General features: G+C 38.7%; 1 protein-coding gene across 1 annotated transcript in view; it reads left to right on the top strand.

The window, feature by feature from the left end:
* The first annotated feature begins 7512 nt into the window (after positions 1-7512).
* LOC134351940 (heparan sulfate glucosamine 3-O-sulfotransferase 3B1-like) overlaps positions 7513-19340 on the top strand; it is a 207988-nt gene continuing 196160 nt past the window's right edge. Inside the window, exon 1 of the mRNA XM_063058878.1 lies at positions 7513-8290. Coding sequence (XP_062914948.1) covers positions 7827-8290 — 464 coding nt within the window. The 5' untranslated portion in view covers positions 7513-7826. The remainder of the gene's footprint in view (positions 8291-19340) is intronic.

Genomic DNA, 19340 nt, shown 5'->3' on the forward strand with positions numbered 1-19340 from the left:
AGCTCAGCCTACACATGTGCACACACACAGACACAGAAATGCACTTGTCCTCACGTTGAACACCTTCTCCAACAACCCCACTCATTATCTCTAAGTCCATCTACCAGATCTTTTACCCTGAACACTTGTTGCTCTCTCCCCCCTCCATTCTCATCATCCCATGACCCAGCTGGACCTTCCAGGTGAAGCAGAAATTCAGTTTTGCATTTGGTGTTCCTGCTGAAATTTCCTCTATATTGCAGAAATAAAATGCAGGTTGCATGATTGTTTTGCAGAACATTTCCATTCAATCAGTAAGATTGACCCAGTGCTTCCAGTTGTCTGTCAGTTTAGTCCTCTATCTAGCACGCTCTCATTTGACCTCCTTGCCTTCAACTTCCTACACTGCCCCAGTGATTCCAATATAAGCTTGAGGAACAACATCTCATTTTCTGTCTGACTAAATAGATGCTAGACCTAGCATTGATTTAAACATTTCTACAGATGTACAGTTGCTCTGCTTCTCTGCTATAATTTGTTTTATTTCTTTTGTGTCCAATTTTTGTTATCCGTATACCTGCCCAAATACCTTTTACAAATTGTTAAGGTACCTGCCCCAGCCACTACCTCTGGCCGCTCATTCTGTATATTGACCACTTTCTGGGTGAAAGAGTTAACCCTCAGATTCCTATTATATCTCCCTCCCCTCTTATCTTACACCTATGTCCTGTTGTTCTTGATTCTTCAACCCCAAGGAAAAAAGTCTATCAGCATTCACCCTAACTATGCCTCTCATCATTTTATACAGTTTGATGAGATAAATCCATTAACAATTGTCTGAATTTAGATCAGCCAACTCAACATAGGACAGCTATTTACTTTGCAGGTAAAAATAGTTTTAAGTGAAGCGTAATCCTGAAATATGCAGACTGTTCACATAAAGGGCTAAAGCCTGTGCCCAGAAGAGTAGGAGATTTTAGCAGGTAAATGTAATGATTCTCATGTGAACTTCCTGCCATTATCTAGCATAAAGTAAGCAAGACGTATGTATTGAACTGGTTATTTAATAACAATATCACATGAATACGCTGAAGCAGAAAAGCGGACAGTGAGAGTCTATTCACTACAGAACCTCGTGATTATCTCACAAAGTGCATGTAGCCTCAAGCTACTGATTTGAGTGATTAAATTTGAGCGGAATGTGCAGGAACACAGGACAATGCTCCTTTGCTCAGCAGTTTCTTATGTGTTTGTAATGATCGAATCTTGGTCTGACCTAAGGAAATAAAAAGAACCACAAGAATCTCAGATCTCTCCTTTAATACTCACGGTTGTGTGAAAATGATGTACTGAAGTTGCTTTCAGGTTCTTGAACCTTCTTAGAAAATGTGTTAACTCCTCTCAGTGTCCCCAGAACTTGGGAAAACTGCAGTGGGGACTCCCAAAAGAAATATCACTTTGTGGCTTGTCGGTTCTATAAGGTCTTCCACCCAAACATATTGACTTTTGCAGACTTTTTGCCCGAAGATAAATCATGGTCTGTTAAAAATCCACTGTAACTATTGTTCAAGTCTAACCACTCCTAAAGGATGGCTGCAGAAATATGAACAACATCAGTCTGGCACCAGTTGGAATTAAACTATGAGTAGCAACTCACTTCTATTTGATTCACAACTGAGATAAACGTAAGCAATGGATTCATTCTAAGTATGGAGGGAAAAGTCTGAAATACTCTATAGGAGTATCAGAAATCACACTTGCAAAGAGCTTTGTTGATAAAATTGTTCATCTAAAAAGGAAACTAAAATACTAAGAATACTATAAATATTAAAATGCTGAAAGGAGAAGTGGACTTTGATACTTGCATAATGATTTTCTCTCTCCCATAATTATAAAAATAAAGTGTGGATTTCTTTTTGTTTGGTGCATAAATGAAGCTGCAGTTGTAAGTAAAACCGCTTCTTCCTGACAGAGGAAGTGGTTAAGGCAGGTACAATAATATCACATAAGAAGTATTTGGATAGTTACATGTAGGGGCAGAGCTTAAAGAGATACGGGCCATATGATTTTGTATCTGTGGATGTGAAATTTCCTCTTTTCAGGACATTTATAGCGGCAGATGCGTAAAAATGGCCCGGAGGATCATTAGGGACTCCACCACCCCAAACCATAAACTGTTTCAGGGACTTCTGTCTAGCAAACGGTACCGAAGCATTAAGGCCAGAACCAACAGGCTCCGGGACACCTTTTCTCCCCCGGCCATCAGATTTATCAATGCACATTGATCTGATTGCATATCTGACTGTACATACATGTATATAAAACAATTATGTATACAATCTTAGTGTTTGGGCAATATCCTCCCAGATTTCCCTTCCTTGTTGCTTGTACATTGCGACAGAGACACAGTATAAAGAGTTCTACTCCCTCATGTTATGAGGTGGATGTAAGAAATAAAATAAATGCTAACTCTAATTCTAATATGCTGGAAATAGGCTGGATGGGCTCTGTGGCTGGCATGGATCATTGGACAAAAATGGCTGCATCCATGCTGACTTGCTCTAAGACTCTATGAAACGATTCCAGACTATCATTAAGCAAATATGTTGAACATCATATGAATATTTTTAAACAAAGAATATCACACACTATGCATAGCCTAGGACTGTACTCACTGGAATTCAGAAGAGTGAGAGGAGATCTTATAGAAACATATAACATTATGAAAGGGATTGATAAGATAGAGGCAGGAAAGTTGCTTCCACTGGTAGGTGAGACTAGAACTAGGGGACATAGCCTCAAGATTCGGGGGAGTAGATTTAAGACAGAGATAAGGAGGAACTGCTTTTCCCAGAGAGTGGTGAATCTGTGGAATTCTCTGCCCAATGAAGCAGTGGAGGCTACCTCAGTAGATATATTTAAGACAAGGTTGGACAGATTTTTGCATAGTAGGGGAATTAAGGGTTATGGGGAAAAGGCAGGTAGGTGGAGATGAGTCTGTGGCCAGATCAGCCATGATCTTATTGATGGGCCAGATAGCCTACTCCTGCCCCTATTTCTTATCTTCTTATGTTATTGTGCAGTGCACATCCAGGTTCTCCATATAGAAATATGGTGGAATATAACTCAGTACCACACTTTCTCTTCAGACATTGGCAGCTATCACAAAAGTCATCGTTCCAGAGTGTATGTGTGTGAAAGACGAGATTATATTAATATCATCTTCACTGCCCTGACATGACTGTAATGTGTTACAACGTGAATAATGATGAGGTTTAAGAGTTGGGAAGAATTGAATCCTAATAATTTCCCCTTTTCTGGTCAATGAACCCATTGGCAGGGTTTCAGTGTCTCACTGAAATTCCGGCCTTGCTGGAATTCATTGAATCCCCTGGAAGTGGAACACTGAAGGCAATTAATAAATAATATCATAAAGGCACAGTCATTCATGCAATAATAATACACAGAGGCAGTAATATGTGGTACATTTGCTGTGCGATTGCAACAGGAGACTGGAAATTAGTGTTCAATCATGTATGGAAAGTGAGTCTTTATCTAAACTTCTGTTTTAAGCTTCATTTCGTTCTGCACTGGAAATGTGTATAATTGCTTCAAATTCAGTTCACTTTGATTAAATAAGTTCAATGACAGATGATTAGAAGTTAAAAGGTTTGACTTATTTAAAAGATATTTGTCAAATTCTATACCTTATGAGGAAAAAAAAATCTACAAGAATACAAGAAAATAGGAACAGGAGTAAGCTGCCAGGCATTCGAACCTGCCTCTGCATTTAACATGATCACAGCTAATCTATGCTGGCCTCAACTCCTCGTCCATGTCAGTTCCTCATAGCCCTTACTTCCTTCATCTTTCAATTATTTATCCATCTCTACCTTAAATAATCTGATGATCTGGAATCCACCATACTCAAGAGCAGAGAATTCCCAAAATTCACTACCCTCTGAGAGAAGAAATGACCAGTTCCTTATTTTGTAAGGACACACAGTGGCCACTTTATTAGGTACACCCGTATACCGGCAAATATCTAATCAGCCAATCATGTGGCAGAAACTCAATGCATGAAAGCATGCAAACATGGTCAAGAGGTTCAGTTATTGTTCAGACCAAACATCAGAATGGGGAAGAAATGTGATCTAAGTGACTCTGACCGTGCCAGAGGGGGTGGTTTGAGTATCTCAAAAACTGCTGATCTCCTGGGCAACAGTCTCTAGAGTTTACAGGTAATGGTGCAAAAAGCAAACAAAAAAAATCCAGTGAGTGGCATTTTCTGTGGGTATATCAGAATCAGAATCAGAATCAAGTTTAATTTCACTGGCAAATGTCATGAAATTTGGTGACTTTGTGGCAGCAGTACAATGCAATACATAATAACAGAGAAAAAACTGTGAATTATAGTGTGTGTATATATATAATAGTTGTTAAATAAGTAGTGCAAAAATAGAAATTTTAAAAATAGTAATGTAGTGTTCATAGGTTCAATGTCCACTCAGAAATCAGATGACAGAAGGAAAGAAGCTGTTCCTGAATCGCTGACAAAATTTTGTGTGTACCTTCACTCCAATACACCACCTCATCTCCAACACTGCTTTCTGGAATAGAGCTAATCTACAGAGCTAGAACTATTCATCCTTTGTTGATTCCATTTCAGAACAAAGATGAGTTGACCCTCAGTTACTGAGTCACAGTTTGCACAGAGACAATGCACATATTGATGCACATTTGAAGCCTGAGTTCGGCTATAATTAGGCAATAAAAAGAGGATGAATCTTAAACTAAATATCCGGAAGACAAAGGTCCTTCACTGCCTGCCCATTTGCAAAACACTGCCTGCAGAAATCAAGATCGATTGAGAGCCCTGGTGAATCTGATTCATTCTCCAGACCATAAGAACCACTTCCCAGTGAGGGTGGAATTTCAGAACCCATTTCACCTCTGTTGCATCAACTCAACCTTTAGTCTCCTGAATGAAATACCTTTGAAAGCCAAGATATCAATCCTCATTCAGGCCTGTGGTCCATGGTACAACAGTGATCTCTGTTAACTACAGCAGAAATCTCAAAACACTGGAGATGTACCAGCAACAACCCTTACACAAACTCCACACACAGCATTATTGAACCAATATCAGAGTCCTCTCCCAGGCCAAAAACCGCAGCCTCATGGCTCCACTCATGATCAATCAGCTTCAATAGGTGACCCTCGTACTCTACGTGACTCAAACCAGATTCCTAGATCAAGCACTCCTCTCCAAACATGATTAAGGCTCGGCATAGAGAACTGTTTTCAAGAATGTCTGTGAAGCTTCCTTGAAAAAAGAAAACAACTTACTGGCCCTAGACAACTTAAACATCAGGAAAAGCACCGAAAGGCAATAAACATTTCCCATCTCGGTGAAAGAAGTTATGTGAATGTTAAGTGCCAACAGTGGAATCTACCCTAAAGCTCCAGATGCTATAAAACACTCAAGATCACACATGGGGCTCATTCATCAACTCAGAACCCAGAGAAATACAGAGGAAACAAATCACCCTCAAGCCCAAGAACAAGATGAGAGGAGTTGTCCCCTTCTGATGGCAAGTTCTGCATGATAATGCAACCTACCTGAAGTACCGGTATCCACTATGCTGATACTGAACAGCAGGTGGTGGAAACTTTGTTCAATCAGATCAATGATGAGCTCTTCCAGAATTAACGTGGCAGAAAGACTTTTACTGTATGCATTGATTGTAAGACACATTGTCATTTGACAGCTGTTGTTACCAGTCGTCACTCTTTGGCTAGTTGTTGTGTTTCCAATGCAAATAGACTGGAAGGGTACTGCAGTAATGTAAGTATCATAGCTGGTGTTAGAATACAAGGCACTGAAATGCATTATGTTCTACCTGTATTCACACACCACAAAGTAATGTGCATAAACTTACTGGCATCCTGTGTAATTGGGAAACTTTTAATCCTTACAAAGCCAAGATGATGCTTCTCTTGCTGCTCTTAGGAAGAGGGGATGACATTAGCTGGTTCTCTTTGAGTACACAGCCTCACTAGTACAACTAAGTACCGAAACTTGCAAAATTGTGCAAATACTTCTAGCTACAGCATGGCAAGAGATCTTTACTAAGAGCTTCATAGTCACAGGCAAAATTGTTCTTGCCCTGCTTTGAGGATGCATTTATAATTGGGTCAGAAGGCAGAAGTCAGTGAGGGTCGTCACTGAAATTCCAGTAAGAGAATGCTTTCCTCTATACCCTCGATTATTAAGGGTTTCCTCTGAGAGCCGTTTCATTTCTCTTCACTTCCTGCCTCTTCCTGAGACTTTTCCTGCTCTGTTTTGCCTCATCTCATTCTTATACCTCCCTGTAAAGATTGTCTTTCTAGATGGATTGGAACTTGGTGTGGGTGGGGTTCAAAGAGTTCCACACCCCAAAAAATAATAAGAGCTGGAGAGATATTGGGACCTCAAGCAAAGTAAGTCAGAGTCCTGTAAGGTGTAGGTGGAAGGAAGGTACCTGGGACTGGGTTAAGTGGGGCTTATTTTCACTGAAGTATATAAAATATATGAGGTAAAACAACCCATCTCCAACATTATTCAAGCTCTGTAACCAATTCGCAAGCAAGCCGAAGATTCCAGACTTTTTTAAAAGCCTTCACAGAACATTATAACATCCCAGGCAACACCTGAGACACCATGGTGCATGATTACCCAAAGTAAAGAAGGAGCTTTTGGGATGGTATTGACAATCTCAGGTCCCTGCAAATGAAACAGATACAAGGAGAGAATGAAGAGCAGAAGGAGAGCACAACCTGACAGCTAGCCACCTGTCCGTCTTGTCAGAAACCTCCCGCCCCACCTTCAGAGCAGTCTACCTTTCCCTCGTGAGCCTTGGCAGCCAGGGGACAAAGTGGGTTGGAAGCAGGTTATCCTCAACCTCTCAGGGGCAAACTAGGAAGAGAGACCAGAGGGCATCCAGTGATCCAGAGAAGTAATGAAAAGTCAGTTTGAAATAGGAGTGAGAATTTGTACTCCAAAGAAATAAATGGAGTCTTTATGAGAGGGAACGATATAGCCAGTTTATATCAGACTGGTTTACACTGAAATTCCCCCCAATTTTAATCCAGCTCAATCAGTGGCCGAGAAACATTCATCTGGTATTTTCTATGTCGCACAACTGGCGTCGAGGTCAATGAAACCGAACTTGCAAGAGTTGAGTGTCTGGAATGCGCTAACTCCGAAAGCAGTCCCCTGGCAGTGCAAATCGCAGCTCAAGATCAATGTTAACGCGGGAATATGGGCACTGAAAGAAGTAAACGCAGATATATATTTAAAATATTCCGCGCGTTTTCTGGTTTTGTAATTGCTATTCTCCACATGCTCTGCCGAGGGTGCATCATTTCGGTTTAGCAGGTGCCAGCGCGCTTTTTTGCAAGGATTTGAATATGTTTCAAGGCTATTTGAATATCGCCCAATGGCCAGGCTAGGGGGAGGATCTACGCTCACTGAAGTTACAGCGAGTTAAAATGTTCATCATGTTGGAATCAGGCAGGTTGTAAATTGTGAGGCAAAATCACCGGCGTGGAGGAGAGTGAGAGCGCGAGAGAGGGAGATGGGGGGTCTTGGATCAAAATCTCTCCAAGACCACTCCGAAGTATAAATGAGGCTTGGGGAAAGAATTCGTAACTTGGACAGTTTGCAAGGTCCCAGCGATATGCACGAGTGAGACTGTGAGCAAGTTTTGAAGGGCGTTTTGTTTCTAATTCTGCATGAATTTTAATTCAGTTGAAAAGCATGTTTCCAAAGTTTCCCCCCGTACTACAGAGTAGGAAACCGACTCATGGGATGTGGTAACTGGAGTGCCTGTATTCACCTCGCTTCTCTCAAAGCTCAGACGAAGGCGCCGCTTCTTCTTACCATGATCATAGTCTTCACCTATTTTATCTACTGTCTGACGGGCTGCTGCGACACCATGCCGAGCCCCATCCCCGTGTCTCCCCAGCGCCGGGCGGCCAGCCCGCTGGTCGCAGCCGCTGACTTGGGGCGATACCAAGGCAGGGAGCCACCCGATCGCTCTCCCTACCCCGCTCCGCTGGAGGAGGAAGCCGCAGCGGGGCGCTGGAATATCTCCGTCTTTAACAATTTTGGGAGTAAAAAGTTTCCCCAGGCCGTGATAATCGGGGTGAAGAAAGGGGGCACAAGGGCTCTACTAGAGTTTCTGAGAATTCATCCGGATGTCAGAGCCGTGGGAGCCGAGCCGCATTTCTTCGACAGAAACTACGAGAGGGGACTAGACTGGTACAGGTACTGAATCTGCGAGCGGCACCTCACCAAGCACACTCATTTAAACACAGACCTCCCCTTTCCCTTTCAATGATATTATTGATTGAAGTTAAAGGCGAATAGTAAAGTTCAAAAGATCCAAGAATTACATATTCGCAAAACAATGCATGTTTTAATTTTCAGGAACAATCATAGCAAACAAGTAGCGCCCACGATTGTAATGAAAGATAACATTTTGCCAAGCCATTGTATTAACGTGTTTGAAACCTTATTTATTCGTAATTATATTTGGGTGCTCTGAAACACATTATTACAATAAATTGAGAAATCTGTTTTTTTTCTGTCGAGGTTTGCGCCAATATAGAAAAAAAATGTCTGCTGAATATGACATCTATTTCATTGTCAGAGTACCAATCCTTATCCAGAACAAAGTTGAAAAGGAGAATTTAAATTTATTTCAAACTCAAGGATGATACAAATTGTGACATGCTGCTTGCTGAATATTAAGTTCCTACTTTCTGCTTTGTCTATTTTAGGCACAAATGTGACATTATTTGGAAACAAAATGTAAGAACACTTAATAGTCAAGTTTTGGGAAATCACACACACACAAACACACAGAGTAATCCTTTTGGAGTTATGAAATATAAAATTTATTTTGCCAAGCTTTAGTGCTACAGATGGACTCCCATTCTGGGGCTGTACTATTAAGATGAATACCAACCTATTCCATATTGAATAGAATTATTTACTGTTTCTTCTAGATAAAAATAAGACAACTAGACCATCCTGATCATTGACATTCTGAGTGGCATATACACATATTATAATTGGACCTACTTTGTCGTTCCAAATAAAAATCAATCTTCTCCGGACTGTTCAAGTTCAGCCTGCATAGCACTGCATTTTATTCTCAAAGTAAGAATTCATTAGTTAGTGACCCATCTCTGAGGTTTAACAAGGTGAACATTGTAATTATGGCTATTATATTCCAATTGTTGACTCAGTTACAGTATTGGAGATTATATTTCAATTTAGAACGCTGTGTGAACTCTCCAAAATCTAAATTGTTAACGGGAGGCAGCTGCTTTCAACAAAAAGGAAGAGATAAAAGAGGTTTTGCAAGAGAATGCTAACTTTTAAAAATCTGTGTAATGGAACAACCTCACCCACCAATCAAAGCTTTAGACAATGATGCACAGAAGTAGAATTCACCCAGCTACTATTTGAGGTATATCATACGCATAATAGGTAAAATAAGTATTTTATGGGATTGAAGAATGAATCTATCCAGTCAATACACAGCCACATAAATAGGGAAAATTTCTGAGGTCCAATATATCATATGAATATGGTAGTTGGGATACCTAGCTCTACATCAGTGAGAGTCAATAGACCGCAGCTCTGTGGAGATAGAAACTGTGTCACCGAATGCAAGTTCAGATTTTTTTTTCCCTGTACCAAACTAGCAAAGAGTGTTGCTGGTGCCTTGGGTTTTCTTAGTTTGTTTTACATTCAGCCTTCTGCCTGTAGTCATGCAAAGCTAGTTTCTGTGTTAGACAGATATTCCAGAACTGGCAAAAGTGCCATTGCAAGCCTTGTCATATTAGACACAGTGGTTGAGAGGGTATTATTTCACTGAAGGTCTGACCTATCATGGAGCAATTCAAATTTCAAGCATGATTAAGCTACATTAGGGAGAATTTTCAGTTTACTGGATCATCATCCAATTTGCAGCAAACAAACTTGGCCAGAACATTGCAAATTCATTTTTAATGTGGAAGACAGTATCTCATTTTAGAAAGACTGCAAATTAAAATCATACAGAAAAATTAACATAAAGTCACGAGTGGCCACAGAAATGCTCAAATGTTTCTATTAATTATCTTGTGTAACAAACTTGAAGTCATTGTATTTGTTACTACGAGCTATTATTTTCACATTGAAAGTTTGTATTTATGATGTGGTTGGCCTTGTAGGTGGCCAGAGGCCTGCATTTGCACAATATGTGTGGTGGTGTACTATATGTGCCATATATTGTAAGTTAAGAACTGTGACACACTGTTCGGAATATTTCCTGCAAGATTGGCTGTTATTTCTAGGAGACAGAATGCTTGATATGTATTAAAGTAAGAGAAATACAACAATTACTTTAGGGTGTATCTAGTGATTTTCAGAAGATATATATATCTTTTTTTTGCCTTGTACTATATATTTTTCCCTGTGGTAGTTTGTAATGTGCAAATTTGATATCATGTACAGTGGATTCAAGGTAATTGGGGCTGCTGCTTACTTGGGATAACTCTTAAAAGAACGAAAACTAATCAAGAAAATAGCCTGGATTCCTTTGTTTATTTGGGATATTGTGCTGCTTAATTGGGGCAGGAACTGTTGCTGAACAGATTCTAACTAGCGTTGGTCATGTGCACTTGTGTGGCTGTTAAACACATCGTGCTTTGGGTGAACAGTTTTAAAATAATATCAGTTGTGTGTGTTTGTGTTCAAAAAACAATGATTTTTGTCACCGATTGTTGGCGAGAAATAAACAGTAAGACAACTCAGAACGGTTTTGCTCACTGCAGTTTCAAGCATTCAGGTTTGGAGATGCCAGAGACAGCTGAGAATAAAAATGAAATGATTTTGCTGCATCAACAAGTAAGAAACTATAAAGAATTTGAAAGTATCAACAATCATCTTGAATATTACAAAGAAGATGAAGATTTGGCAGATGCAATCATCGACAGCATTCTATAAAGCCAATCAATTATCTGCACTAGATGCAGGCACTTATTTTGTTCATTTACAGTCAAAAGAATGCGACATGGATGAATTCCTCAGTCAAAAACTATTAGGAACTAATACACAGTTTTATAGCATTGTAGCAGTATTGGTAGCGTTCTAATTTGTTCTGTATTTCCTTTAAGTACATTATTTGTTACTCAGTTTGTCTTTTTTATAATATTTAAAATATTTTCATGAAACTTCAGTTAATAGGGGCAGCCTTTTAACTGGGCCAAAATGTACTGGTCCTGATGTGTCCCAACTATCTAGAATCCACTGTATGGTTTTGAAGTATCCACAGTAAGTCTCTTTTCAAGACATTGTATTACAGTTCACAGTTATTTTAGATTTGAAGTATTTTCCCTGTATTTAAATACTTCAAAACTAAAAACACTGAAATAAGGTGTGTAAATTGTATGAGATTCTAGAGCTACTAATCATTCAGATATGATTTCCAATAAAATCCATTTATTTTGGGGGAAAGCAGAAACCTGTCCTCATTATCCACTGTCGAAATGTCAGTACTATATTTTCAAATTGGCAATGAGAATTAATTGCCCAAAGGGTTAGTGTGAGCCTGGGAGAATGAGTAGTCTAGCCTAATCACAGGCATTTTGATTTAAAAGGAAAAGTATAGGTATCACACTCCATTACAGCCTAACCTTTCTATGTCTACATAAAATGATTACTTTTCAGTTCCTCTGATATCAATTACTTATCAAATATACCAGTGGCTTCCTACTGTAAATGGCAAAACTCACATCTTTCCACAAATTCACAGAGTTGTGACCTCCATGTGTTTTCCAAATTCAGTGTTTAAAAATGGTTGAAAATATACATAAATTTGGTCTATGTCTATTACCCAGCTAATAATAGTGGTATTCTCACAGACACAATTAAAAAATGTATTGTGAAGTAATAACATTATTTTTCAGGAAATATAAAAGATCAGGATAATTTATCCTTGAAACCTCTATGATATGCACTGAGGCAAAAGTTTGTACTGCAGAAAGTCTAAACAAAATAATATATTTGTCATCTTTGTTACTGCACTGAGTTCCTGAATTAAAGGTATGTTATGGAGAACCAGGTTTTCATGCTCTTGTGCTGAAATAGAGAATTTAATAGATTAAGGACATTTAAGAAAAGTAATCAGAGAGATTGGATGAAAAGCAAAGTACTAAATTATTTCCTTTAGAATCTGATGGTAAAGTCTTGATTAAAAAGAAAATGATGATTTGTACCAAGAGTTGCCAAATTTATTTCTCATTGGCTTCTTAAAAAAGTCCTTAATATTGCAAAACTTTGTCCCTTACAATGTAAGGTACTTTATCATAAAATAATGCTGTCAAAACCATATTGAAGTATAATGTATCACAGGGAAATAACTTCCAATTTCAACAATTTATAGTCTGGAAACATTTATACCATACCAACCCTCTTTTAGCATACATTTAGTTACCACCAAGTTATCTGTTTTGATCATTTTTTTACATAAGATGATGCAGTTATTGTTTAAATGCACCATATTTAAATGGTTCTTTTAAATGACCTCTTTCCCTCTTTTCACTATTTGTGTCCAGCTGGAATTGAACAGTCAGGTAAAATGTGCCTCAGAAGGTTGAGTGGTTGTGAGGAGAACTTTTGACATTATTGAATTTGTTATAACTTGTTTTTGGCATCGTAACAAATTAAACAGTCAGGCATTGACAGAAATGTATCTTAACAGCTTTACCACTGTAATATTCCTAAGATTTACTTTTAAGGGATTTGAAATATTGAAAGATTCTACAAGAATTCTAATTATTGACATTTTGTATCAGTGTAGTTTAACATAAACTGCTGTAGTACGATTAAGTGCAGAGATTTTCAGCAAGGGATTTGCAATGTGATTTCTGTCACTGAGTCTTTAATAGTTAAATGTTGATATAAACAAAATAGTTGATATTGACTGAAAAATTTTTCCTTTGGTCACACTGTGCAGAGAATTAACATTGTCTTTTCATGTTTAGTGCAATCGGAGGACAAAATGAATCTTTTTTACATGAGTAATTTGAATGTTACTGTAAATATGTAAGCTTATACAAGTTGCAAAATGGGAATAAAAGCTGTCCAACATTGTAAATATCTAAGGTGAGAGCATTGTCAGTGGGAGGTATAGGTGTTATGCCTTCTGTTGGGTCAGTGCTTGTATCCTTTTGTATAGATGAACAAAAATTGAGGATATCATTGCGCTTCCATGCACCCCCTAGTGGCCAGTCACAGAATAGGAAAGGACAAGGCTTGGTGTATTCTCCCAGTTGTAAAATTTTCTTTTTATAAACAGCACATTAAAAGAGCATCTGAAGGAGCAACAGTGAGGATTAAGCTTTCCGAAGCCTGCTGATTGGAGCTGGGGGGGGGAGGGGGTAGGTTGCCCAGGGTCACTGCCTTTGCCACAATATCCTGAGGTGGTTGACAGAAAAGTCTGCCTGTAGATACCTGATGTGAACACAGGGTTGAATGCAGCTTTGATGACTTGCTATGGTCAGTTGGCGGGCTTATGGATGTCTTTTAAGCATCTATTGGGCAATAGTATGATATGACAGAGATAGGAAAGCAAAAAAAAATTGGAAGTGGACCATAGATGTACCGTACAAAAGCCCAGTTCTAGTGTAATATTTTATCACTTGGTGAATTGAAATTACCTTAGCATTAACTTATTTTATAATACACAATGTATAAGGTTCCAAATCTTGAAGGAATAAACCCAACAGTTGGTGTTCTGGTGACACTTAGGAAGGGTATAATATAGTTGGGGTCATGAAAGTCTTACCCAAACAGGAAAGTTGATCATACTAGCTCCTGGTATTTCCAAAATGTATATACCATAGCTTATCAAAACTTTTAGCATTCAGAGGCCAAATGACTACTCTAAATTCTTGTTTACTTTGCAAAATTAATACTTTCATTCTTTAGCTAAATGTAGCCACTTCCATTTCAATTGGAGGCATGAAATTAAATCGGTGGGAAATAATCAGCAGATCAGGCAGCACCTGCGGGGAGAGAAAGAAAGTGAATGTGTTGGATCAATGGCCTATTGGGTATCATGTGTTTTCTTTTGTACATGAATGAAAGTTGCTTTTCTCGATGGCATGTTGCCATGGTCAGAACACTAGTTCTTGAGCTTTATGCAATTACTGCTATCAGTCACTTGGGTGGTTGAAGTGATTTGAGTTGTCGACGCTTATTTATTTCAGCTAATGTGGATTTTATATTTTTTCATGATCTTTATATTAAACATAACAATAGCAGACAATATGATACTTTGGTTGCTGATAATTCACTCCCTCTTGTGTGATAAAAATGAAATTCTGCAATAATTTAAATATTGAACAATGGAATTAATGTTAAAGAGCAATTTAATGTTCAGAAAAATCAGATCATTTGTATTAAGTAATTTTAAATTAAGAACAATAACTCATACTGACATTTTAAAATAAAACTGAAGAAATGGAACACACAGCAGAATTGAGAGTGGAGTTTTGCAGTTACTGTTGAGCTAGAGGAGTCGTATAAAAGATAAACCTTTTTTTTGGTTGAAATACAATATTGAGAAACCAATATTATAATTTATGAGTCAATTCCTCTTAATGCAGAGCTTTCTTCGAGGCTTATTATAGATTTAAATGCTTGCATTATTGATGGATTGATGGGACTAATGATACCATGTAGTTATTTCTCCTGGGTTCCAGTATAGATTGAGTGAAACGTACTGCTGGCTCGAAAGCAGAAAGCTTAAAGTCAGAGCTGATGAAAAAGGTTGAGTGTCTGAAAGTACAGTTTGGTTTGTTAACATCATCAGTCATTACTACTACCTGTCAATACAATGTTAAACGGGAGTTCCTAAACCATTGGTTTATTCAGTCTCCTGCCGATAACTGTTGAGCAATTTTTCAGATGTGATTCAGCAAGGATGGCAAAGTAGAATCCCTGAGGATTTGAACCTGAGGAGAACAAACGTGGAATAGTTGAATATTAAGAAGCCGGTTGAAGAGTCTAAACTCGAGAAGGGATTGGGACTATGTCCAAGTGAGCAGTGGGAGATAGGATCCATATTCAGAGGCAGAGGATTTGGGACCATGTCCAGGTTGAGGAAGATGATAGGGTCCATGTCTTGGATAAGGAGAAATTGTGATTTGTTCCAGGGGTTGAGCTCAGTGTCCAGAAACCTAGGAGAATTGGGATTAAAGATCAGTAGCTTGGGCAGTTGGGATCCATGTCCTGGGACCAGTAGAAATGAGATTTATGTATAGGAGCTAAGGGGAGTTAGGAGTCATATCCAGGAGCTAGGGGAGTTGGGATCCATGACCAGGATTTGGGGGAATCAAGATCCATATATTGTTACTGGATGACTGTGCAGTGAGGATCCATGCCCAGAAGCCAAGGGGAGATCAGGAGCCTGAGACTTCGGGTTCTTGTCCAGGCACTGGGGATTTGAGATCAGTAGCCTCTGGATCTGGAATAGTAGGAGAGAAGCTGGACACGTTGGATCTGTTTACTGAAGCTAGGAGTTGGATCCATGGCCAGGGATAAGCACACATCACACTTTGGACCAGGAGAGGAGCAGGTAGCCCTATGGCTCAGAGAGAAACCAAACAAATATGGGTGGTACACATAAATTGGGCTGTCTATTGGGGTGCAGTTTTCAGAAGATGGATTTTATTTTTCCATAAGTTGTTCTATTTAAGATTTGAGGTAAAATCCCAATTGAAACTTTAGCTGTTGCTTTTGAGTTAATTATGTTTGATCTTTATCTCTGCCTTCCTCATGCTGGCCTCCTGCTCTGCCATTGGCAGCTATGCTTTCAGAGATCAAGTTTGAAGCTGAGAAGTTATTTTTCTAAAGCTGCACAGCCTTTTTGTCCCCATTAAGGCATTTCCTAAACCCTACCGTACTGATTTAGTCTGCTATGTCAGCTTTTGTCTGATAATGCCACTGTGCAGAGCTTGGGGAAGTTTTACTGGATCAAAACCTGCCACAACTTGTTGACATATGATTCAACTCCACACCAGGCAACTAGTGTGTTCAATTTTGTTGGTCCTCTTTATAAACTGAAACATTAAAAAAATACATAAGCACTTTCAGACTTCCTGTGAGAACAGATCTCCAGTCAGCTTTCAGATCCATAAGCCTGGGATGTTTTAGTCATGTGATCATTGCAATCATCAATGCTTTATTTTTCTATTCAAACAGTTCTATAGCTCGATTGACGTAAATTTTTAAATAATGTTCTTTTGTGCTGATGCAAAGAGCATGTACCATCCCTTTCAATTGGCAAGTTTATCAAGGGAAGTGATAATGTGATGAATGCCATCTATCTGGACTTTTTTCCACAAGTAACACGAGTCTCGTGACATTTTCCTTGCCATAGCTGAGCATTGCTGGACTGCATACATCACCAACATGTGCAAAGCACATGAACTTAACCAAAGTGTACAGAAAAGAACGAGCAAGATAATTGAACTTAAACCTATGGGGATCTTCTGCAGATGAAATTTCAGATTCTTTGGTAGGGTTGGGATGGGGGGGTGAAATTGGTGGGTGAATGCATTATAGGGGGGCCTGTAATCTAACCCATTGCATCATTTATACCCTTGGGACTGGGATTTAAATGAAGCCCAGCTTGCTAGTTTATAAACCTTCCCTATTTGCCGGCTGTAGCCCTTTATTAAATAGCTTTGTTTGATCTCCAGCCAATTCCAACTCGGCAGTAATCCGCAATGAAAAAAAAATGCAATGATTTGGTTCAGTACTAAGTTGGCTAAAATTCATTAGAATCATAAGGGGTGAGTGATGTGTTGAATAGAAATGTCATACTAGAGAACTTGTTACTGTGGTTTGTGGATGTAGATAATTTATAGAACGAAGGAAACTGTTTCTATTGGCAGAAGGACTGATAATCAAAACACACAGATTTGTCAAAAGAACTAGATGTGAACTGGAGATCTTTCTTTAACGCAGAGAATTGTGATCTCAAATGCACGCCCTAGCAGGATAGGCAATGCAAATTCAGTGGAAACTGAAAAATATATTGGGTAAATATTTGAAGGAAAACATGCATTAGGCCATGAGAAAATTGTAGCAACTAGGGACTAATCAGAAAGAAATTTCTGAATGGTCCCTGTGCTGCACTTTGCTTATTGACTAATGTACAAGAGCACACTGGGGCACAATATACTGTGACCTCTTCCTATGCAGGGTATTATTCAAGGAAATATACAGTATAAAAATTCATTCTACTCAAACAGTGCTCATATTTTGCTTGAGATACACCCCTCCCCGATTTCAAATCACATCGCTGTTTCCTTCCTGTCGTTACTTGCTAATATGTTAACCAGCTCAATTTGAGGGTAGCAACTGATAATAACTTTTCCCTGAGGTAACAAGTATCCCTATCCAACTATCCCCTGGATGTAAAGATGATCTTAGAATTTCATTTTGGAATTACTAATGACTATCTTATGTTAATAATCCCAAATTTTGGCCTTTCTGTGCATCTGATTATCCATTTTGTAACCTGAAAGATCCATCTCTCGAGTCATCCCTCAATTTTCTCCTCTTCTAAAGAAACACTCTCTTCATTTACTCCAGATGAATGTGCCTCTTCGTTATTGCATTGTTCTATTAAATCTTTTTTGCACCTTCTCCAGCGTTTCTCACTATCCTTTTTAGAATATGGAAAATGCATAGAACTCAAAGAGATGTCCACCAACATTCAACACGTGGTCAACTTAGCTTTCCTGCTAATCAGTTCTGTCCCCACATTTTGATATATTTTTGGCTCATTGCTTTGTATTACTGCATTTGATGTTGTGTGTGCCTATAGCCAAGAGCTCCCATACAAAGGTGGCAAATCTTTTAGAGAGCGAGTCTGAGTCCAATTTGGCAATAACCTTATAAAAATTTCTTGTGTAAATTTCATGGTAATTTTGAGGAGAGAATATCATTGGTTAATCAGAATCAGAGTCAGGTTTAAAATCACCAGCATATGTCGTGAAATTTGTTAACTTAGTGGCAGCAGTACAATGCAACACATGATAAATATAGAAAAACAGAATTACAGTAAGCATAAGGATGTATATTAGCTTGTTAAATTAAGAATAGTAGAGCAAAAACAAAAATAGTAAAAAGAGGTGAGGTAGCGTTCATGGGTTCAATGTCCATTTAGAAATTGGATGGCAGAGGGGAAGAAGCTGTTCCTGAATTGCTGAGTGTGTGCCTTCAGGCTTCTGTACCTCCCTCCTGATGGGTAACAGTGAGAAGAGGGCACTTCCTGGGTGATAGGGGTCCTTAATAATGGATGCTGCCTTTATCAGGCACCGCTATTGAAGATGTCTTGGATACTACCAAGGCTAGAACCCATGATGGAGCTGACTAATTTTACAACTTTCTGTAGCTTCTTTTGATCCTGTGCAGTAGCTCCCCTGCCCCCATACCAGACGGTGACTAATGAATTAGTAATAACAATTATGGACTTTATTCTAAGGAAAAAGGATGAGTCCTGTTGCTTATTTACGTGTATTTATTGTTTTACTATTAGTAAAATTACAACAGTGACAGACTGGAATAAACGAAGTATTTTACAAAACCTGTTCAAAACTTGTTAATATTATATTTTTAAAAGGCAATTGACAAATAATATCATTTCCAAATAGTATTGTTATTGTACATCATATATAACATAGGAAATATGAATGTGAAATTATAAGTTTTGGTAAATGTGAAGGATCAAGGAAAGGGAAAAAAACATACTTCACTTTCAGGGAGACTTTTGTTGCTACGCTAACGATGAATGGAGCACTAGTTTCGTCAGTAAGTCCATTCCTGTAATTAGGCTTGACCAAGCTGATGTGAGTATTCATGGAGGTGCTAAGTTACATGTAGTATTCACCATTATTTTCACTGAATATCCGAACAACAGAAGAAAAATAAGCTGAGCAAAGCCAATGCCAACAGGCCCAACTGCTAACTATCCAAGTACTGATGTGCACACCAGGTCTTGGAGGATTTTAAAACATATCATGCGTTCTCGCAATTATCTAGCTGATGACAAGTATGCGTGAGATGTTGCCTGCAGAATAAATAAAACATTCACTGCTTTATTTGGCAGTAAAGGAAATCAGTATGTATCTTTTTATTCTGTGGGGTTCAGAGAATCAAATGGTGGCACTGCATGCCGCATGCCGACAGAAAATTTTTGTGCATGCCATCTTGGGCGCAAGTGCCATATGTTCGCCACCCCTGCAAA

The sequence above is a fragment of the Mobula hypostoma genome, chromosome 9, assembly GCF_963921235.1.
Source record: "Mobula hypostoma chromosome 9, sMobHyp1.1, whole genome shotgun sequence".
Lineage (NCBI taxonomy): Eukaryota > Metazoa > Chordata > Chondrichthyes > Myliobatiformes > Myliobatidae > Mobula > Mobula hypostoma.